This window comes from Chelonia mydas, chromosome 6 (assembly GCF_015237465.2).
Source record: "Chelonia mydas isolate rCheMyd1 chromosome 6, rCheMyd1.pri.v2, whole genome shotgun sequence".
NCBI lineage: Eukaryota > Metazoa > Chordata > Testudines > Cheloniidae > Chelonia > Chelonia mydas.
Genome location: NC_051246.2, coordinates 100154484 through 100169409, shown reverse-complemented (window position 1 = coordinate 100169409; position 14926 = coordinate 100154484). Strand labels below are relative to the sequence as shown.

At 44.9% G+C, this 14926-nt stretch overlaps 1 protein-coding gene across 4 annotated transcripts in view; it reads left to right on the top strand.

The window, feature by feature from the left end:
- The window catches only part of EML5 (EMAP like 5), a 299416-nt gene that overhangs the window by 202828 nt on the left and 81662 nt on the right, over window positions 1–14926 (top strand). For all 4 annotated transcript variants that reach the window (XM_043547824.1, XM_007055929.4, XM_043547826.1 and 1 more), the window contains exons 22-24: window positions 8782–8934; window positions 13813–13944; window positions 14584–14672. In XM_043547824.1, the coding sequence (XP_043403759.1) occupies window positions 8782–8934; window positions 13813–13944; window positions 14584–14672 (374 nt within the window). The remainder of the gene's footprint in view (window positions 1–8781; window positions 8935–13812; window positions 13945–14583; window positions 14673–14926) is intronic.

The window sequence follows — 14926 nt, the reverse complement described above, 5'->3', positions numbered from 1 at the left end:
AAGAAAATTCCTAATTAATTAAATTGTAGAAGTACTCAAAGGCCCTAATCTGGAGAGGGGCTCCAATGTCCTAGGCACTGTGGAAGACATAATATTTTCCCAGAAGAGTTTATAATCTAATTTAACACAAGATGCAACAAGTGGGGGTAATAAACAATAGGAGGGAAGTACAGGGAGAATATGGTTAACTTTAAGGAGGATAGGTATAGTAGCTTTATAGACTAGTTCAGGGAGGTTGTTGCATGTGTTGCATGTGATGGTGTGGAAGAAAGAATGAAGATGCTTGTGGCAAAACCAGACAAGCAGGTAGAGCAAGGAAGGGGAGGATGATATAAGAACAGACAAGTAGGGACAGGCAGAGCTGTAGGATTTTAAAGGTGGGAGCAAGAAGTTGGAATTTGATACAGCAGAAAAGAGAGACCTAGTAGAGGGATTTAAAGAGGGGAGTGATGTGGGAAGAATAAGTAAGACTGATAGTCTTAGCAACTACTTATTGAATAGATGGTGTGTGGGTTTCAACGAGGCCAGTGAGGAAGAAGTTGTCATAGTCAAAACAGGTAGGGATGAGGGCCTAGTTGAGTCTTGTGTGTGTGAACAGAGAAAAAAGCCTTGATTATAGGTGGAGATGGAAGTGAATCCTATAGTTAAGGTTGCCATTATAAGAGTTTGTTTTCAATTGCATATAACTTTCCCAAAGTTTAACTGTTTAGGCTGAAATTTTCCATGCCAGGTGTATGCCTCAGGCTGAATTTGTTTTTTAAAGATTCAGTAAAAATGATGCTTTTGTTTCCTAGAACAAAGTAGAGAAATACATTGTTTTACTCATGTTTAAAAAACTCATAGTGTTTCCTTGAGAAGCTGCAGCACCTCCTTGCTTTAGAATAGGCACATGAAATTTAGCAGGAGTGGTGCCTTTGTGTCAGGATGTGTCCTCCCTCTAAAAATCCATCGAAACGTGGCTGAGTAACAAACCTCTGAAAATTGCAGTTTGCACATGCTGAGTAGATATTGGTTAATGTTTAGCAACTAAATTCCCTGAAGATTATGCCTGTACTGGGTGCGTTCCATTTCAGGGCTGCAGGAGCTGAGTAGAAGTGCCCTTGCGAGTACTCCTCCCAGGCAGTAGGGACCACTGTGGTGCCAGGCATCAGAAGTGAGATCATTCCTCTAGTATGGAGAAGGAGAAGGAATCAGCTGGGAATGCAGAGGGGCGAGGGATGGTGTGGGAGAGGCAGGCTGTGGCCTGTGGAAATGGGAAGAGGGGCAGAGATAGGTTGTGCGAGCAAGAATTAGGGTGGGAAGGCAGAGGATATGTCTACACTACGAAATTAGGTTGAATTTATAGAAGTTTTATAGAAAGCGTTTTTATACAGTTGATTGTGTGTCCCCACACAAATGCTCTAAGTGCATGTAGTCGGCAGAGTGTGTCCACAGTACCGAGGCAACCGTCGACTTCCGGAGCGTTGCACTGTGGGTGGCTATCCCACAGTTCCCGCAGTCTCCGCCGCCCATTTGAATTCTGGGTAGAAATCCCAGTGCCTGATGGCGCTAAAACATTGTCACGGGTGGTTCTGGGTACATATTGTCAGGCTCCCATTCCTTCCCTCCCTCCGTGAAAGCAAGGGCAGACAATCGTTTTGCGCCTTTTTTCTTGAGTTACCTGTGCAGACGCCATACCACGGCAAGCATGGAGCCCGCTCAGATCACTCTGGCAATTAGGAGCACATTAAACACCACATGCATTATCCAGCAGTATATGCAGCACCAGAACCTGGCAAAGCGATACCGGGCGAGTAGGCGACATCAGCGCGGTGACTTGAGTGATGAGGACATGGACACAGACTTCTCTCAAAGCACGGGCCCTGGCAATGTAGGCATCATGGTGCTAATGGGGCAAGTTCATGCGGTGGAACGCCGATTCTGGGCTTGGGAAACAAGCACAGACTGGTGGGACCGCATAGTGTTGCAGGTCTGGGAAACTTTCGCATGCGTAAGGGCACTTTCATGGAACTTTGTGACTTGCTTTCCCCTGCCCTGAGGCGCAAGAATACCAAGATGAGAGCAGCCCTCACAGTTGAGACGTGAGTGGCAATAGCCCTATGGAAGCTTGGAACGCCAGACAGCTACCGGTCAGTTGGGAATCAATTTGGAATGGGCAAATCTACTGTGGGGGCTGCTGTGATGCAAGTAGCCAACGCAATCAAAGATCTGCTGATATCAAGGGTAGTGACCCTGGAAATGTGCAGGTCCTAGTCGATGGCTTTGCTGCAATGGGATTCCCTAACTGTGGTGGGGCCATAGACGGAACCCATATCCCTATCTTGGCACCGGAGCACCAAGCCGGCGAGTACATAAACCGCAAGGGGTACTTTTCAATAGTGCTGCAAGCACTGGTGGATCACAAGGGACGTTTCACCAACATCAACGTGGGATGGCCGGGAAAGGTACATGACGCTCGCATCTTCAGGAACTCTGCTCTGTTTCAAAAACTGCAGGAAGGGACTTTATTCCCAGACCAGAAAATAACCTTTGGGGATGTTGAAATGCCTATAATTATCCTTGGGGACCCAGCCTACCCCTTAATGCCCTGGCTCATGAAGCCATACCCAGGCAGCCTGGACAGTAGTCAGGAGCTGTTCAACTACAGGCTGAGCAAGTGCAGAATGGTGGTAGAATGTGCATTTGGACGTTTAAAAGCGCGCTGGCGCAGTTTACTGACTCGGTTAGACCTCAGCGAAACCAATATTCCCACTGTTATTACTGCTTGCTGTGCACTCCACAATAGCTGTGAGAGTAAGGGGGAGAAGTTTATGGCGGGGTGGGAGGTTGAGGCAAATCGCCTGGCTGCTGGTTACGCACAGCCAGACACCAGGGCGGTTAGAAGAGCACAGGAGGGCGCGGTGCGCATCAGAGAAGCTTTGAAAACCAGTTTCGTGACTGGACAGGCTACGGTGTGAAAGTTCTGTTTGTTTCTCCTTGATGAAAGCCCCTTCCCTTGATTCACTCTACTTCCCTGTAAGCTAACCACCCTCCCCACCTCCCTTCGATCACCACTTGTAGAGGCAATAAAGTCATTGTTGCTTCACATTCATGCATTCTTTATTCATTCATCACACAAATAGGGGGATAACTACCAAGGTTACCCAGGAGGGGTGGTAGAGGAAAGAAGCACCAGGAGGGGTGGTGGAGGAGGGAAGGACAAGGCCACACAGCACTTTAAAAGTTTAAAACTTTAAAACTTATTGAATGCCAGCCTTCTGTTGCTTGGGCAATCCTCTGGGCTGGAGTGGCTGGGTGGCCGGAGGCCCCCCCACCGCGTTCTTGGGCGTCTGGGTGAGGAGGCTATGGAACTTGGGGAGGAGGGTGGTTGGTTACACAGGGGCTGTAGTGGCGGTCTGTGCTCCTGCTGCCTTTCCTGCAGCTCAACCATATGCTGGAGCATATTGGTTTGATCCTCCAGCAGCCTCAGCATTGAATCCTGCCTCCTCTCATCACGCTGCCACCACATTTGAGCTTCAGCCCTCTCTTCAGCCCGCCACTTACTCTCTTCAGCCCGCCACCTCTCCTCCTGGTCATTTTGTGCTTTCCTGCACTCTGACATTGTCTGCCTCCAAGCATTCGTCTGTGCTCTGTCAGTGTGGGAGGACAGCATGAGCTCAGAGAACATTTCATCACAAGTGCATTTTTTTTCGCCTTCTAATCTTTGCTAGCCTCTGGGAAGGAGAAGATCCTGTGATCCTTGAAACATGTGCAGCTGGTGGAGAAAAAAAAAAGGGACCGTGATATTTAAAAAGGCACATTTTATAGAACAATGGATACACTCTTTCACGGTAAACGTTGCTGTTAACATTACATATATAACACATGTGCTTTCTTTACAAGGTCGCATTTTGCCTCCCCTCAGCGCATGGCTAGCACCTCCCCCCTCCCCGTGGCTAACAGCGGGGAACATTTCTGTTCAGCCACAGGCAAACAGCCCAGCAAGACAGGCACATCTGAGTGTCCCCTGAAGAAAAGCACCCTATTTCAACCAGGTGACCATGAATGATATCACTCTTCTGAGGATAACACAGAGAGATAAAGAACGGATGTTGTTTGAACGCCAGCAAACATACACTGCAATGCTTTGTTCTACAATGATTTCCAAGTACGTGCTACTGGCCTGGAGTGGTAAAGTGTCCTACCATGGTGGATGGAATAAGGCTGCCCTCCCCAGAAACCTTTTGCAAAGGCTTTGGGAATATATCCAGGAGAGCCACGAATGCCAGGGCAAATTAATCATTAAACATGCTTGCTTTCAAACCATGTATAGTATTTTAAAAGGTACTCTCATCAGAGGTCCCTTCTCTGCCTGGTGGGTCCAGGAGGCAGCCTTGGGTGGGTTCGGGGGTTACTGGCTCCAGGTCCAGGGTGAGAAACAGTTCCTGGCTGTCGGGAAAAATGGTTTCTCCGCTTGCTTGCTGTGAGCTATCTACAACCTCATCATCATCATCTTCCTCGTCCCCAAAACCTGCTTCTGTGTTGCCTCCATCTCCATTGAAGGAGTCAAACAACATGGCTGGGGTAGTGGTGGCTGAACCCCCTAAAATGGCATGCAGCTCATCATAGAAGTGGCATGTCTGGGGCTCAGACCCGGAGCGGCCATTCGCCTCTCTGGTTTTCTGGTAGGCTTGCCTCAGCTCCTAAAGTTTCATGCAGCACTGCTTTGGTCCCTGTTATGGCCTCTGTCCTTTATGCCCTGGGAGATTTTGACAAATGTTTTGGCATTTCAAAAACTGGAATGGAGTTCTCATAGTACGGATTCCTCTCCTCATACAGCGATCAGATCCCGTACCTCCCGTTCAATCCATGCTGGAGCTCTTTTGCGATTCTGGGACTCCATCATGGTCACCTCTGCTGATGAGCTCTGCATGGTCACCTGCTCCTTGCCACACTGGCCAAACAGGAAATTGAAGTTCAAAAGTTCGCGGGCCTTTTCCTGTCTACCTGGCCAGTGCATCTGAGTTGTGTCCAGAGCGGTCACAATGGAGCACTCTGGGATAGTTCCCGGAGGCCAATACTGTCTAATTGCGTCCACAGTACCCCAATTTCGACCCTGCAAGGCCGATTTCAGCGCTAATCCCCTTGTCGGGGGTGGAGTAAGGAAATCGATTTTAAGAGCCCTTTAAGTAGAAAAAAAAGGGCTTCGTCGTGTGGAGGGTGCAGGGTTAAATTGATTTAACACTGCTAAATTCGACCTCAACTCCTAGTGTAGACCAGGGCAGAGTCAGGCTGCAGAGGAGAGGAGGAGGGTCTGTGGGGACAGAGACTGGCTGTAGGAGGGAGGAGTAGGAACTAGGTAGAGAGAGACATACTGCTGGTGGGGGAATAGGTACAGAGTGGGGACAAGAAGCAGGCTACTGAAAGTTAATACTATAGGATTATACTATTAATTATGTACTGGAAGCAGGCTACTGGAAGTTAATATTATAGGATTATACTATAGTTAATACTATAGAACTGCGGGCGGCAGGGACGTGCTGGCCACAGCTTCCATTGGCCAGGAATGGCGAACTGCAGTCACTGAGGGCTGCGGGGGGCTGTGCCTGCCGATGGTCAACATAAACAAAATGTCTTGTGGCCCGCCAGCAGATTACCCTGGTGTGCCGCGTGCCAAAGGTTGCCAACCCCTAGTTTAATGTATATAGTTTTTTGCAAGTTGTGGTAGCGTGTATATCTAGTATATATAGTTCTTATAATCAAAGGACTTTTCACCCCAGGGGCCGGAGACACTCCAGTCCCCAGGCTTCAAGCTTTGTGCCTCTTGTGGCAAACTTGTGCCAGTGAGTGACCCACACTCGAGTTGTTTAAAGAGTTTTGGGGAAACTCACTTTAAGGACAAGTGCAAAATCTGTCAAGACTTCAGACCCCGCACCAAGAAGGACTGGGACATCAGACTAAAGGCTATCCTCATGGAGCCACCCTCAAACCTGTCTCCTGGCACTAAGCTCTTTCCGGCACCATTCTCCATCCCTGGTACCACGAAGGAAACACAAAAAGCAGCACACCAAGAGAGGGTACTCACCGGTACAGAAGAGAGACAAGTGGGGAGAGGGAGTGAGACCCATGGCAGGCCGTTCTTCTACCCTTGGACCTGCGTCAGCACTGATAATGTCCACCAAGGGAATTGAGTCTGATGCAGGACCCTCCACTGACACCAGGGAGCCACCGTGGTATCAGTGGACTGACGGTGCCATCGACCCTGGAGGCTTATCGGGCAGGTAGGGAACTTCTCTCTGTTCTGGTCCCTCCAGCCCCACTGGGGAACCTACCAGTTCTGGCATCCGGAAGCAGGAGGGAACAAGGTGCATCAGGCGCCTTCCTGGCACTGAGTCCCCCAACATCATCCAAGGGCAAGCCCTACCTAATCCCGGCATCCTTCTGCCTGGCACACTACTAGTCCCCAGAACCCCCACACCATATGTGTGGGTACTGCTCCACCATGGTCGCCGACAGAGGAATCCTCTTTGGATTCTGAAGGGGAGTCCTGTGTACCAAGAAAAGCCCACCATCGGTACCCAGCCTACGCCCCACCAAGCTTCACTGCTGGTCCACCGGTGGGCGCCTGGCTAGCAGGTCACTGTCCGATGCAGTGGCCCTACTGGAACCCCTGGGGTTTCCCCGGTACCAGGGTCTGACTCCCACTGCTCCTACTTGGTGGCCTCTTGGAGACAGGCTACTGCTCCTTTCCACTCAGCCCAAGATCCAGACTCCAGCACTGACCCCAGTACCAAAGCCCAGTGGCTATAGTTGAGGCAGAAGGAGAGTAAGGAGTCCCTCCTCCGATGAAAGCCTCCCCCTCATCCTCTCCAGATGAAGCTGTTGCAGGTCCCAGCAGACTACTTCACCAGGACGATTTCAGGACCTTCTGAAGTGGGTCACTTCAAACCTGAGCTTGGAGATCCAGGAGCTCAAAGAGACATCACACACCCTTATTGGATGGAGCTGCTGCAGCCAGGATATCAAAGTAGCCCTGCTCATCAATGAGGCAATGATGGGACCAGTCAAGGCCCTATGGCAGATTCCTTCTTCTCTGGCCCCCACTTCAAAGAGGGCAGAGAAGAATTATCTATTATGTGCTAGCAAGTGAGTTCAACTATCTGTACTCGCACCCTGCTCCAGGGTCCCTGGTGGTGTTGGAGGTGAACAAAAGGGACAGGCGGGGCCAGTCAAGTGCTACCCAGAAATAAAAGGATGCTACTTCCTACCGTGTTATTCCTTGTGGCAGTCTGCACATCTTCGGGGTCTCCGGGTTCCTCAGTCGGTGCAACTCCCTGTTGCTCAGACCTCCCTTGGGATCCACAGGGCATCTGCTTAGGCCTCAGTGCCTCTGACTTCCGCATTCTGGAGCGCCAATGGTTCCTGGGAAGCAGCTGGCAAGGAGCGTCCTTCCTTTCTGGTGGTCAACCCAGACTGAGCTGGGCTGCCCCCTCTTATAGTGGTGTTACACCTGAAGCATGCCCAGTAGGGATGCGGGAGGCGTGGCTTCCTCTGCCCAGAATGAGGAGTTAACCTTTCCCCATCCAGTGCGAAATGAGTTCACCCCGTCAAAAGGTCCAAGATGATGCCATCCTTTGCAGTTTTGCAGTCAGCACATCCATGAACTCCAAGCCCACCTCCTGGGGTACTGCTTGTGAATCATCTAGCATGGAATAGACATGAGCAAGAACTCGAAGAAGAAAAAATGGTTTCTAACCTTCCAAAACTGTTCTTCAAGAGGTGTTGCTCATGTCCATTCCATGCACCCACCTTCTTACCCCTCTGTTGGAGTTACCGGCAGGAAGGAACTGAGAGGGTGCATGGCTGGCCGCGCTCCTTATACCAGTGCATACAAACGCAGCTGCAGAGGGCGCTAGAGCAGACCCAACGGATACTACTAAGGGAAGAATCTCTGGCAACAAGTGCACATGGTGCACATACACTGGGCATGTAATGGACATGAGCAACACATCTAGAAGAACAATGGTTATGAAAGGTAAGTAACCTTTTTTTCAGTATTTTAGAAGCAAAAAGGAAGAATCCAGATTTGATGCAGAGGAAGTGATGGGAAAGGAAGAGTATTTTAGCTGCTGAATTCTGTACAGACAGAAGTGGTGGGGGCCAGAGAGGAAGAGATCAGGCCAGATGTAGTAGTCCAGGAAAGAGAACTCTGACATGCGCCAGTGTTCGAGCAGTGAAATTAGAGGAGGAGCAGCACATTTTAGAAATGTTAGAAGAAAATTCTGTGAAATCTGAAGAGAAGGAAAGAAAGGGCTAAGTATACAATGTTCAGCATTATGCTGCATAGTCAAACTCCATATTGACAGATGAAAATATACTGTAACTGATGGCATGTGAAGAACCTTGCTGTACGCTTGGTATGAGGAGAGCGTATTGTAGCAAACAACTGGCACCAACACCTACTGTCGTGAGCCACATAGAAATATGTAAAATAGTAACAATATTTATCTTTACACTGATCACTAATGTAAAATAAATATTGATAATAGTAAAAAAATTCAGATTGTACAAATAAATGTAATGCAAATGTGAAGTTGTATCTCTGCTTATCCAGTAACAGAATCTGTGTACTTTCATGGAAGTGGGTCTGTATTATCTCTTGGTATTCTTTCTGAAAAAAAATGTGTGGTTTACAGAGGACTGCAGGACTAATCTTTCCTAATTTTTGGACAAATAGGTAAACAAGAAATGGAGAATATTTAATGAAAGAATAAGTAAATAGCTCCTGTGTGTCTCTTCCAGGGGGCAGATGTTGCTGCTTTTCTCCTGATGGAAAGGCATTGGCTGTAGGTCTCAATGATGGAAGTTTCTTGATGGTGAATGCAGACACTCTGGAGGATCTAGTCTCCTTCCACCACAGGAAGGATGTTATTTCAGAGATTCGATTTTCTCCTGGTGAGTGATCCATTAAGGTGATGATTATCAAATCCAGCTTGATAGAACTTCATATCTGTGGTAAAAATGCATACTGGGATTTTTGGTTTCTTCACTGAGAACACACTTGTGTTTTTCCATAAATGTATCAAATCAATTGTTAGAATGTGTTAAAGGAAGGTCACTTTTCAGATATAAAACCTTCATAGTGTTGCTTTCTTTATGCACACTATGGAAATTTGAAAGAAACAAATGGACATAAATCTTATTCTTCATCTCTTGTGGATCTCCTTCAAAAGAACGGGAAAATGAAGATTTGTTCTCCTGTTTTATATCTATCATTGTTTAGTAAATGGAATTAATATTATTGTTTGATGTTGCTTGGATGCATTATCACACTTTGGAGGTTAAAGGCAGGATTATCAGAAGAGCTCAGCTCATATTTAGGTACATAAATTTAAAGACTAGATTTTCAAGTGATTAGCTCCCATTGCAAATAACGAGAGCTGCTAAGTGTTGTGAGCTCTGGAAAATCTGGCCACTTGGATTAGGTAGAGGTCCCTGCAGGGCAGTCTCTGTGTGATATTTTACACTATGTATCTTCATGAAACTTTACCCATAGCTAAAGAGAGCAATTTATTTGAAGTATTATTAATGTTTTAGGGTCAGATTTTTAAAAGTGCTCAGCACCGCTGATTGGGGGCAGCTTTTGGGAAGAGCTCAGCTCCCATTTAGGAACCCAAATGTATAGCCCGAGGCATTAACAACACCTCAGTGGAAGCAGTCTTGTTACCTATAGGCAAAGTTTGATGCAGATACATGGTGCAAAATATCACAAAAATACTGCCCTGCTGTTACCTCAACCTTAATATTACACATGCCATCCTCTGTGAAGGAAAGAATGGTTGGATTTTCAAGTTTTCACTTCTGATTGTTCCTTAAAGGGGTTGTCTGTGTCAGACTATGAGTATGTTTAGCCTTACAACCAGGTGTAAGCTAAAAATGAGGACGTTTGTTAAACAGAAATTAAAGGGTACAGTGCAAAAAGTGAAAGCTCTGCAAGCTGTGTGGAAACTTTTTAAAGATACAATATTAGAGGCTCAACTTAAATGTATACCCCAAATTAAAAAACATAGTAAGAGAACTAAAAAAGAGCCACCATGGCTAAACAACAAAGTAAAAGAAGCAGTGAGAGGCAAAAAGGCATCCTTTAAAAAGTAGAAGTTAAATCCTAGTGAGGAAAATAGAAAGGAGCATAAGCACTGGCAAATGAAGTGTAAAAATACAATTAGGAGGACCAAAAAAGAATTTGAGGAACAGTTAGCCAAAGACTCAAAAAGTAATAGCAAATTTTTTTAAGTACATCAGAAGCAGGAAGCCTGCTAAACAACCAGTGGACCACTGGACAATCAAGGTGCTAAAGGAGCACTCAAGGACTATAGGGGCATTGAGGAGAAAATAAATTAATTCTTTGCATCGATCTTCACGGCTGAGGATGTGAGGGAGATTCCCAAACCTGAGCCATTCTTTTTAGGTGACAGATCTGAGGAACTGTCACAGATTGAGGTATCATTAGAGGAGGTTTTGGAACAAACTGATAAATTAAACAGCAATAAAGTCACCAGGACCAGATGGTATTCACCCAAGAGTTCTGAAGGAACTCAAATGTGAAATTGCAGAACTACTAACTGCAGTCTGTAACCTATCATTTAAATCAGCTTCTGTACCAGATGACTGGAGGATAGCTAATGTGATGCCAATTTTTTAAAAGGGCTCCAGAGGTGATCCCAGCAATTACAGGCCAGCAAGCCTGACTTCAGTACCAGGCAAACTGGTTGAAACTATAGTAAAGAACAGAATTGTCAGACACATAGATGAATATATTTTGATGGAGAAGAGTCAACATGGTTTTTGTAAAGGGAAATCATGCCTCACCAATCTACTAGAATTCTTTGAGGGGGTCAACAAGCATGTGGACCAAGGGGATCCAGTGGATATAGTGTACTTAGATTTTCAGAAAGCCTTTGACGAGGTCCCTCACCAAAGGCTCTTATGCAAAGTAAGCTGCCACGGGATAAGAGGGAAGTTGCTCTCATGGATTGGTAACTGGTTAAAAGATAGGAAACAAAGGGTAGGTATAAATGGTCAGTTTTCAGAATGGAAAGAGGTAAATAGTGGTGTCCCCCAAGGGTCTGTTCTGGTATTCAACTTATTCATAAATGATCTGGAAAAGGGGGTGAACAGTGAAGTGGCAAAATTGGCAGATGATACAAAATTACTAAAGATAGTTAAGACCCAGACAGATTGCGAAGAGCTATAAAAGGATCTCTCGAAACTGAGTGACTGGGCAACAAAATGGCAGATGAAATTTAATGTTGATAAATGCAAAGTAATGCACATTGGAAAGCATAATCCCAACTATACATATAAAATGATGGGGTCTAAATTAGCTGTTACCACTCAAGAAAGAGATCTTGGAGTCATTGTGGATAGTTCTCTGAAAACATCCACTCAATGTGCAGCAGCAGTCACAAAAGTGAACAGAATGCTGGGAATAATTAAGAAAGGGATAGATAATAGGACAGAAAATATCATGTTGCATCTATATAAATCCATGGTATGCCCACATCTTGAATACTGCGTGCAGATGTGGTTGCCCCATCTCAAAAAAGATATATTGGAATTGGAAAAGGTTCAGTAAAGGGCAACAAAAATGATTAGGGGTATGGAACGGCTTCCGTATGAGGAGAGATTAATAAAATTGGGACTTTTCAGCTTGGAAAAGAGACGGCTAAGGGGAGATATGATTGAGGTCTATAAAATCATGACTGGTGTAGAGGAAATAGATAAGGAAGTATTGTTTACTACTTCTCATAACACAAGAACTAGGGGTCACCAAATGAAAATAATAGGCAGCATGTTTAAAACAAATAAAAGGAAGTATTTTTTCACATAACGCACAGTCAACCTGTGGAACTCCTTGCCAGAGAATGTTGTGAAGGCCAAGACATAACAGGGTTCAAAAAAGAAGCAGATAAATTCATGGAGGATAGGTCCATCGATGGCTATTAGCCTGGATGGGCAGGAATGGTGTCCCTAGCCTCTGTTTTCCCCAGCTGGGAATGAGCGACAGGGGATGGATCACTTGATGATTACCTGTTCTGTTCATTCCCTCTAGGGCACCTGGCACTGGCCACTGTCGGAAGACGGGATACTGGGCTAGATAGACCTTTGGTCTGACCCTGTAGGGCCATTCTTATGTTCTAATGTATAGTGCAAACACTGCACACCCAGCTAGGAGGGGTATAACTAGCAGTGTAGACCAGTGGCTCTCAACCTTTCCAGACTACTGTACCCCTTTCAGAAGTCTGAATTGTCTTGCATACCCCAAGTTTCACCTTACTTAAAAACTACTTGCTTACAAAATCAGACATAAAAATACAAAAGTGTCACCGCAAAGTGTTAGTATATAGGCCTGTCTCTTAGCCTGAGATAGAATTTTGAGTTGATTTTTTATACTTTTATATCCTTACTAATATGTGTGAACAAAGAACAAAGACACTGTGTTTACTTCTGCCTAACCAGATGGGGTTTATAGCACAATGAGAAGAGAATTAAAGTGTTGCTGGGTATGGCGGGAGTTTAATATATGAGCATACACTTGAAGACTGTCTTGACTCCTATATCAAGGCAAGGCCAAGCAACCAGCCAGGAGGGGCAAGATGGGATTGGGGGGGAAGCATAAGAAATACTAAAAGCCAGAGAAAAGGTGATCCTGGCTGAAACATAACCTCACTGCTTACCCCCTCCCATGGGGTACAAAAGAGGTGGTACCAAAGCACTCAGACTCACGACCCTCCAAAATGGAAGATTACCATAAATTGTAAGGGGTGGAACCAAGGGCATGCACTACAGATATAATTATGCCCCCTAAGAAAGGGGAGGGGGAAAAGGAAAGCTCGGCAGTGTACAGAGCTATGGATATGCTTGCTTGATTAACCCCAATAAACATAGCTTTGCCTGCACTTTGGACTATGGTCTTCTGCTTTCTGTTTGCTTGACAAGAACTAGGCAAGGAGCGAGGAAAGCCCTAACGCACTGTTACTGAAAAATTGCTTATGTTCTCATTTTTACCATATAATTATAAAAGAAATCAATTGGAATATAAATATTGCACATACATTTCAGGGTATAGTACATAGAACAGTATAAACAAGCCATTGTCTGTATAAAATTTTAATTTGTAGTGACATTGCTAGTGCTCTTTATATAGCCTGTTGTAAAATTAGGCAATATCCAAATGAATTGATGTAACCCCTGGAAGATCTCTGCATAACCAACGGGGTACGCGAACCCCTAGTTGAGAACCACTGGTGTAGACGGTGAAGCACTAATTCGGTGAGTAAAGTAGAGTGCATGCCTGAACCCCAGGATATATATACCCTACACATGTGCTCTACATGCCCAAGCAGTGGCTCCCTGGGGCCCTGTCTACACTTCTCTTTTTAGCAGTGCAGTGTCTTGCTGCCTCCTCCTTGCCAGAACCTTTCTTCACCACATTGAAAGGCTCCAGCAGTGAGGAGCATCTGGAGCTTTTCACTGCCACATGTAGTTATGCACTGCAGTGAGTGTGGATGCAGCCTGCCTTTTCCTGCCACATGTAGCTACACATACCGTACATGCCACCACAAGTGTAGACAAGGTCTATGACATTTTTGGTTATTTTGTGATGTAGATGCTAATCTGTCAGGGGTTGGTTGTGGATCACCACATCTATTTCAGAAAGAGCTGGAAATTTAATTTAACTGAGATCCAAAAAGTGAAAGGGTAATAGCTTATCTACTAATGTTTAAAACACTGAAATGATTGAAAAATGTCTTATGTTCTAATTTATTTTAGGAGCTGGAAAATACTTAGCGGTGGCATCATGTGACAGCTTTGTAGACATCTACAATGTAATGAGCAGTAAGCGAGTGGGAATCTGCAAGGGTGCCTCCAGTTACATAACACACATGGACTGGGACATCAGAGGTAAGTAATAATCTGTGACTCTAAATGACAACTGCAAGATTAGATTATAGGTAAAATTTCTAAAAGAGCCTAAATCCTATTTTCAAAAGTGATTTAAGCATGTAGGAGCCTAAATTTCATTGGAAGTCAAAGGGTTATACTCTATGTTAACCTAAACATGCAGATCATGCTTCATTTTATCTGGTACACCTAGAATGTGAATTTATGATGCCAATGGCAGATGCGTCCCTCACTTAAGGATGCTGATGTTATATGGGTAAAAATACCGAGCTAGATATCTGTTACCGCAATTTAGACACTTATAAAGAGTGCAATTTGATGAAGTAAGATAAAAGTTCTATCCAGATTCTTATGTCTTACATGTAATGTACTGTTTGATTTCTACCTTCTGAGCAATGTGTTGTTGCATCTTTTTTCCAAGAAAACAGATCCTTGCTTTGTCTTACACATGGAAGAATGACTTTTTTTCTCAGGTAGTACTGAATACTAAATGCATGATTAATTTAAAAATGAATTAAGTGGAAACAAATAATTTGTGAGAAATGGTTAACAGAAAATTTCCAAATGGACATTTGTTCAGTGAAGTTGAATCTTCTAATTGGTGTTAACATACTGGCATGTAATTTATATATTTTACAGGGAAGCTTTTACAAGTCAACACTGGTGCTAAAGAGCAGCTGTTCTTTGAAGCTCCTCGTGGGAAAAGACAGACAATTCCCAATTTGGAGGTAGGGAAGTAACTCAGTTGCAAACCAAAGAACTACAGTATAAATTGCATCAATAGAGAATGAGGCTTAATACTACAGTTCTTACCTGTCCTCTAGGAGAAACCATCTATTAGTTATTTACTGTTCTTTGCTGTCCTTTAATTATACAGAATATTTTTGTAAACTTTTCATATAAATAATATCATTACCAGAATGCACACGTACATAAGGGATGTCTTCTCCTCCTCCTCATATAAATTACACATGTCTCTAAC